General features: G+C 44.9%; 1 protein-coding gene across 1 annotated transcript; it reads left to right on the top strand.

Moving 5' to 3' along the window:
- The first annotated feature begins 5,214 nt into the window (after positions 1-5,214).
- Positions 5,215-7,202, top strand: ADRB2 (adrenoceptor beta 2). Its single transcript, XM_060006855.1, has one exon. It carries the CDS (start codon positions 5,410-5,412, stop codon positions 6,664-6,666), a length of 1,257 nt encoding a protein of 418 aa, XP_059862838.1. The 5' UTR covers positions 5,215-5,409; the 3' UTR covers positions 6,667-7,202.
- The last annotated feature ends 1,654 nt before the right edge of the window (positions 7,203-8,856 follow it).

Genomic DNA, 8,856 nt, shown 5'->3' with positions numbered 1-8,856 from the left:
GCCCTCGATTTTATTTAATATTTATTTATTTATTTGTTTGGTTGCACTGGGTCTTAATTGCGGCATACATGCTCCTTAGTTGTGGCATGCAAACTCTTAGTTGCAGCATCTAACTGTGGAATCCAGTTCCCAGACCAGGGATCAAACCTGGGCCATTGGGAGCACAGAGTCTTATCCACTGCGCCACCAAGGAAGTCCCACAATCGATTTTTGTATATTATTTTATACCCTGCCACTTTACTGAATTCAATTATTCTAACAGTTTTGGGGTGGCATCTTTAAGGTTTTCTATATAAAATCAATGTCATCCACAAATAGTAACAGCTTTACTTCTTCATTTCTGATTTGGATACCTTTTATTTCTTTTTCTTGCCTAATTGCTCTGGCAAAGACTTCCAATACTATGTTGAATAAAAGTGGGGAGAGTGAACATCCTTGTCGTCCTGTTCCTAATCTTAGAGGAAAAACTTTCAGCTTTTCACCATGGAGTATGATGTTTGCTGTGAGCCTGTCATATATGGCCTTGATTAGGTTGAGGTACATGCCCTCTGTATCCACTTTGTATAAACCTCCTAGAAGAAGACATAGGTGGTAGGCTACTTGACACTGATCTTGGCAAAAAATTTTTGGATCTGAATCCAAAGCAGAGGCAACAAAATAAAAAACAAACAAGTGGGACTACATCAAACTAAAAATCTTCTGCACAGCAAAGGAAACAATCAACAAAATGAAAAGACAACCTACTGAATGGGAGAAAATATTTTCAAATCATATATCTGATAAGTGGTTACTAACCAACATATATAAAGAACTCATAAAACCCAATAGTAAACAAATAATTCAATTAAAAAAAATATGCAGAGAATCTGAGTAGATATTTTTCCAAAGAAGGCATGCAGGTGGCCAACAGACACATGAAAAGATGCTCAACATCACTAGTCATCAGGGAAATGCAAATCAAAACCACAATGAGGTATCACCTTACATCTGTTAGAACAGCTATTATCAAAAGGATAAGAGATAACAAGTTTTGGTAAGGATGTGGAGAAAAGGGAACCCCTTGTGCACTGCTGGAGGAAATGTGCACTATGGAAAACAGTATGGGGGTTCAGTTGCTCAAAACATTAAAAATAGAACTACTGTATGATCCAGCTATTCCACTTCTGGGTATCTATCTGAAGAAAACAAAAACACTAATTCAAAAAGATATATGCACCCCCATGTTCACTGCAGCATTATTTACTATAGCCAAGATAAGAAAGCAACCTAAGTGTACACTGATAGATAAGTGGATAAGGGAGATATGAAATGATATGATATATGATAGAATCTATCTATCTATATATATATATATATACACACACACATAAATGGACTACCACTCTACCATAAAAAAAGAATGAAATCTTGCCATTGGCAACAACATGGATGAACCTTAAGGGAATTATGCTAAGTGAAATGAGTCAGACAAAGAAAGAACAAATGCCGTATGATTTCACTTACATGTGAAATCTACAAAACAATACAAATGAACAAACAAAAGAAAACACAACAAAAATCATAGATACAGAGAACAAAATGGTATTTGCCAGAGGGGAGTGGTGATGGGGAGAGGGTGAAACAGATGAAGAGGGTCAAGAGGTACAAACTTCCAATTATAAAATAAATAAGTCACGGGGATGTAATGTACAGCACGGTGACTGTAGTCAATAATATTGTAGAGCATACCTGAAAGTTGCCAAGAAAATAAATCCTAAAAGTTAACTATGATGCATGGTGACAGATGTTAACTAGACTTATTGAGGTGATCACTTCTCAGTGAATACAAATACTGAATCATTACGTTGTACACTTGAAACCGATATAATGTTATTTGTCAATTACACCTCAACAGCAACAAAAAAATGTTTTAAAAGATGGAAGGAATCTTGTCCAAGCCAAGACCAGGATAAGATTTTCCTAAAGCGTCCAGATATTCATGTGAGAGCGTTCCCTGGCTCACACAGCCTTACTCCTATTCAAACATTTGTTTGGTAAATCAAAATGTGGGGTTTTTTTCCTGTTTGGCAGGCAGGAAATGACAAATCAGTGTCTTAAGGTATTGACAAAATACATGTAATTAGACACTATCAATCACCATAAAAGAGCCTGCTTTTTCTTATATCAGATAAAAGTGCATTTAATCTACTAAGAACTTTCCAGTTCAACTAAAGCATGAGCTAAGACCACAAGCTCAATAAGCAGTGCTGGTCACATTCTTCCACTGGGAAATGACGCCACAATGTTGGGCAGTGAAAACGTGTGAGGCCAGGAACAGACCTGGACTCCCAATCTTCCCTGCCACCTTTGACTGGACATTTTCCTCATTTGCAAAATGGAGGACTGGGGGGAATAAAGTAAATGATCTACTAAACTCTTTCCCATTCTAACTCTCTTTAATCCTATAATTCTAAAAGGGAGGTCAGGAAAAAGACTCTTGGCGTGAAGACATTTTGAAATTCCTACCAGCCGCGGTGATGCAGGAAAAAGAAAGGGGAAGAGACTGAGGGAGAGGTATTGTCCGTTTGGCAAGGCTGATGAGACAATGGTCCGAACTTTGTTGACATGAGCAGACCTCCCTTCTAGATTTAATGTCTGTGGGTTTTTTTAAAGGTGCTTACCAAAATAATCAAAGTTAAATTTTTAAGTGACTTATGTGTATATCTAAATGATCAATTAGTGTTTGTCCTAAAAGGGCTTTCTTTGTTCCTTTTTTGTTATGAGAAGTTTAAACAATATGCTTATTTATTCCATAGCTTCACAAAGAGGAAGGAGGCTTTAAATGGCTCAGTTCCACAGTTTGGGGTAGATATATATTTAAAGAAATATTGCATAATGCACACTGCCTCTTCCTAAAATGCATCACACCAGAGCCAATTTTGGAAAACACAAATATGGGATGGGTATATTTTGCAAACTATGTGAACATAATACATTCTTAATTAATACACGTGGTTTTTATGGAAACTACTTGCTTTTTAAGGCATCTTTCATGCAAAAACAATTTCTGCTAGCGAAGGAAGTTAAAAAGGGCATGTAGGTTAAATTTTGTTTCTGAGTTATACTTCTAGTGTAAATGCCCAAGTTACTTTGGTCCTAAAGTATCTTAGTGTTCTATTAGAGAACACTAACAACATATTCTAGACTACTAATTTATATAAATTTTATTTATAACCTATATTTGTGTGGCATTTATACATGCAAAACACTATTATGTTTGTCATTATATCATTGGATTCTCACTCAGATCAATAGAAGTGACTTTATTCCCCATTTAGACATGGAGGAAATTAGAGTCCACATTTTTAATTTGTCTAAGGAATGTGAGCTAGAAACTTCTAAGATGGGGATTTGGAAGCTGATATTCCAATTCCAGTTGTGATCCTTCTTCCCCATCCTCCATTCCTTTCTGCATGCGGTGATACAGTACATTGAAAGAATTAAAAGATGGATTTTAGAGTCAAACAGAACTGGGTTCAACTCCTGCTTCTGGCACTGCCTGGCCCTGTGCCCATGGGCAAACTATTTTCTTCTTTGAGACCCATTTGTGAATTAAGCTAAAAATAGTTACACCCTCCCACCCCCCCAACAACACACACCATGGGACTGTGGGAAGGATTAGATGGAATAATGCATGAAAAGCGGATAGCAGAATGTTCCATAAATGTTAGCCATAGTTATGATATTACGTAATCTAGAAAATGTTTGGTTACACTGCGTGAAATACTTTCCATTTTTCAAAAGCACAACTGATACATGTGAAATCAAATCCTGAAAAATATTTTCCTTTTAACAGTAAAGGCATATGCCAGATGCGAAGGATAGTATTTCATGGCAAAGACCCTAGTTTGAAGATTTGGTCTGACTCTTTTTTTAAGAGAAATTATCTTTTGCTTTCTGTGGTTGCAAAACATTCTTAATGTTAACACGTTCTTAATAATCTGAGCCATATGAAATTGCCATTTTTTTAAAGTCAGACACAACAGAACAGTGACAATTTCATATGGCTCAGCCCAACAGATCAACCAACTACCCAGCAGATGATTTTTCTAGTTGCAAAGGGATTACTGAGGAAGTTGAACTTGAAAGGAAAATAATCTCATTTTCAACGCATTTTCATTTTAACAGATAATGGAGTGATGCCACACTCCCTAGAATTAAAAACTAAAGCATACAACTTTCCGTCCCCATGCACATACGTGTATACCCCAGCTCCGAATGAAATCCCAAGTGTAAAATTATGTCTCAATGCCTGCAAATTCCCAAGGAGGGCACCAAAAGTACTTGACGGCAAGCGTGCTGAGGAAATCGGCTGCTGTTGAAGTCACCTCCTGTGGTCTTGCCAAATGTTTGAAAGGGAATATGCCGCGTGCCCCCGTGTTGGGGAAGAGGGAGTGGATGTCCAGGATGCAGGGTTGAGGAGTTTGGAGTACCTGGATGGGAAGTCCTTAGCTGTGGAGCACTGCTTGCCTCCAAGTGGGTGTCTGCATGTTGTTTACATACTTCTTTTTGTGTGTGTGCCCATGTCTTTGTGCTTCTGGGTGCTCCTGGTTTGCCCCCGGCCGTGTCTCTGTGTTGGGACAGGGGTGACTTTGTGCCGGTCCGCTTCTGTGCCTGCGCGCGCACTTGTCGGTGCGCTGGACGGGTGTATGAATGTCTGTGGCTCTAGTTCCGTGTAAGTCTGTGCATGACTGTCGGGGTACACTGCCTGTCCGGTGCGTGTCTCGGTGGGCGCTCTCATCCATCTCCGAACGGGAAGGAAGGCCTGCCTACCGCCCTCTGCTCCGAGATCTCAGGCCGCACAGGCGCCCCGCGCAGACAGGTAGCAGCCACGGAAGAACCAGCACCTCCTGGGTTGGCTGGTAAGCACGCCAGCCCCAGCTTCAGCCCTCGGCGCCAGCCAAGGGAGCCGGGAGGGAGCAGTGGCCGGCTCGCCCGCCTGCCCGCCGAGAGCGGCGGGGCCGTGGGGGGCGGGGGGGTGCCCCGCCCGGGCCACCCCCAGGAGGGGGCGGGAGAGAGGAGGGAAGGGGCGGAGGGCCTCGCCCCTTCGGGGCTTCCCGCACACGCTATTGGTCAAAAGTTCCAGCACGTCACGGGGAGGGCAGTTCCCCTAAAGCCTTGTGCCCATAACGGGCCCCGCGCACTCCGAGGCTGTTTCTCCAGAGCGCAGGCTGGGACTGACTGGCACCGCGAGCCCAGAGCACCCCCGGAGCTGAGAACACCACGCGCCCCCACCACATCCACCCCACGGCCGCTGAATGAGGCTTCCAGGTGCCCGCTTGCTGCCCGCAGCGCCCCGCCGGAGGTCCGCTCGCTGAGGGGCGGCTGGTGCGCTGGCCGCCCGTGCGCTCACCTGCCAGCTTGCGCGCCATGGGGCAGCCCGGGAACCGCAGCGTCTTTTTGCTGGCGCCCAACGGAAGCCACGCACCGGACCAAGACGTCACACAGGAACGGGACGAGGCGTGGGTGGTAGGCATGGGCATCGTCATGTCGCTTATCGTCCTGGCCATCGTGTTTGGAAACGTGCTGGTCATCACAGCCATCGCCAAGTTCGAGCGTCTGCAGACGGTCACCAACTACTTCATCACCTCCCTGGCCTGTGCTGACCTGCTCATGGGCCTGGCGGTGGTGCCCTTTGGGGCCTGCCACATCCTCATGAAAATGTGGGCTTTTGGCAACTTCTGGTGTGAGTTTTGGACGTCCATTGACGTGTTGTGCGTCACAGCCAGCATTGAGACCCTGTGCGTGATCGCTGTGGATCGCTACCTTGCCATCACATCACCCTTCAAGTATCAGTGCCTGCTGACCAAGAATAAGGCGCGGGTGGTCGTTTTGATGGTGTGGGTCGTGTCCGGCCTTACCTCCTTCTTGCCCATTCAGATGCACTGGTACCGGGCCACCCACCAGGAAGCCATCAACTGCTATGCCAAGGAGACCTGCTGTGACTTCTTCACGAACCAAGCCTATGCCATTGCCTCCTCCATTGTGTCCTTCTACTTGCCCCTGGTGGTCATGGTCTTCGTCTACTCCAAGGTCTTCCAGGTAGCCAAAAGGCAGCTCCAGAAGATCGACAAATCTGAGGGCCGCTTCCATACCCAGAACATCAGCCAAATGGAGCAGGATGGGCGGAGCGGGCCCGGACAACGCAGGGCCTCCAAGTTCTGCTTGAAGGAACACAAAGCCCTTAAGACTTTAGGCATTATCATGGGCACTTTCACCCTGTGCTGGCTGCCCTTCTTCATTGTCAACATTGTGCACGTGATCCAGGATAACCTCATCCCTAAGGAAGTTTACATCCTTCTAAACTGGGTGGGCTATGTCAACTCTGCTTTCAATCCCCTTATCTACTGCCGGAGCCCAGATTTCAGGATTGCCTTCCAGGAGCTCCTGTGCCAGCGCAAGTCTTCCTTGAAGGCCTCTGGGGATGGCTACTCCAGCAACAGCAATGGCAGAACTGACTACCCAGGGGAACAGAGTGGATATCACCTGGGGGAGGAGAAAGACAATGAACTGCTGTGTGAGGATCTCCCAGGCACGGAAGACTTTGTGAACCGGCAAGGTACTGTGCCCAATGATAACACTGATTCGCAAGGGAGGAACTGTAGTACAAATGACTCACTGCTGTAATGCGCTTTTTCTACTTTTTAAGACCCCTTCTCCCCCCACCCAACAAAACACTAAACAGACTATTTAACTTGAGTGTAATAAATTTAGAATAAACTTGTATAGAGATGTGCAGGAGGAAGGATATCCTTCTGCCTTTTTATTTTTTTAAGTTGTAAAAAAGAGAAAACGTATTTGAGTGACTGTTTCTTGTACAGTTCAGTTCCTCTTTGCATGGAACTCGTAAGTTTATGTCTGAAGGGCTTCAGTCTCAGAGGACCTGGGGCTGCTATGTTTTAATGACTTTTCCCGCATATCTACCTCATTGATCAAGTATTAGGGGTAATATATTGCTGCTGGTAATTTGTATCTGAAGGAGACTTTCCTTCCTGCACCCTTGGACTGGACAAACTCGAGTCTCTCGGACCTTTTGCTGTGAACATGGACTCTCCCCGCCCCTCTTATTTGCTCAAACGGGGTGTTGTAGGCAGGGATTTGAGGGGCAGCTTTGGTTGTTTTCCTGAGCAAAGTCTAAAGTTTACAGTAAATAAATTGTTTGACCATGACTTAATTGCACCTGTTTCTCCAAAACCCCTTGACTGGAGTGTGGCTGCCTCCCCCACTGAAAACCGCAGGTAACTATTTGCAATAACTTCCCAGTGACTTAATGTGGAATGACACGCACTGATTGCTTAACCTGTTCATTTGCCTTTGAATCTGCTGTTGTAAACCTGTATCTCTCCTGACACTGGTGCCCCCACATCAGTTCTGCCCGCCCTGAGCACAGCTCATCTTGCTCTTCCTACGGGTATTATTCTTGTGTTGTAACATCAGAAACACTGACTCATGGAAACAGAGTTAAGGGCATCTGTTGTGTCCCTTCATGTGCCCCCACCGCCCACCTTCCAGTTCTACTTGTTTTGTAGCTGCTTATATTTTTATCTTTGCCGTGTCTTACAGTAGAGATCTTTGTACTGCATCAGGGCTTGGCATTTTAAGGATAAGAAAGTTCTTGTGAAAAAGCTATTCAAACATAGCCCGGTAATTCCAAGGGAAATGAAAAGGTCGTGGGTTATAGGGAGAAAAGCTGGGAAACACTTAACTGGTGAATACCTCATGACCTAGAAACAGGGTTTGACCCCTCCTCCTCTGAACTGCTGTCCCTTTTTTCCCCTCTCCCTGTGACTCTAGTCACTTCTGTACAAATCGAAATTTCTCAACCTCGCACTATTAACATTTTTAACCAGATAATTCTCCATTGTGAAGGGCTGTCCTACACATTGTCAGATGTTCAGCAGCATCCCTGGTCTCTACCCACTAGATGCCAGTGCATCCCCTGAGTTGTGACAACCAAAAATGTCTCCAGTCATTGCCAAGTACCCTTCCCTTGAGGAATAAAATTACCCCTGGCTGAGAACTACAGTTAGAAACTTCAAAAATCTAAACAGATTTTTAGATTCTGCCTAATGTAACCACTTCATTGTGCAGAGCGTCAGAGAGGAATTTCTCACGGTTCACCCAGTTAGTGACAGACCCCGGGCCAGTGCTCTTTCTACTCCATCACGCTGCCTGCCAAGCTGATTCTCCAGCTGCCCACATACTGCCTGTGAGACATGAATTGTTTTGGAGCGTTTATCAATGAAGGCGAGGACTGTGAGCCGTTACTGCCTGTTTGTGGAGAGATTATAATAGTGTTAAGAGGCACGTAAAGGAAAAATCACAAAAGTAAACACATTTCTTCTACCACCCCCTTTCTATTTTTGCCTGTGTGTCTGAGCCACAGCTTGGCCCAGGTTTGACCAAGTGGATCATCCTGCTTGGCAACGGCAGCCTGGAGAGGATCAGCCTGCAGGGTTCATTGCCATTTCACTCGCTCATGAAGCTGACTCCACTCCTTTCTTCCCTCTGTCCCAGCCATGGTCCCCAACCAGAAAAGCATTAGTCTCCTCTGCTTCCTGTCAGCTCAGTGATGGGGTGTTTCTGGGTGAGTCCTGAGCTCTCAAGAGAAAGTTAGCTGCCCGTGTTTCTAGAATGTGCCATCGAGCCTTGGAGAGCGTGTGCCCTTTAGCACTTTGCTTTTTCTCCAAGGGCTTTCATACCTATTATCACATTCTTCTCCTGCTCTGGGCCCTGCACTCAGAGATGCAGGCAGCTTCTCCAGCTAATCTTCACACTCCTCATAGCCTCATGGGATATCAGACTTGCAAGAGAAAG

Source organism: Delphinus delphis, chromosome 3 (genome assembly GCF_949987515.2).
Source record: "Delphinus delphis chromosome 3, mDelDel1.2, whole genome shotgun sequence".
NCBI lineage: Eukaryota > Metazoa > Chordata > Mammalia > Artiodactyla > Delphinidae > Delphinus > Delphinus delphis.
Note: the sequence above shows the minus strand (reverse complement) of the source record. Positions and strands in the feature narration are given on the sequence as shown.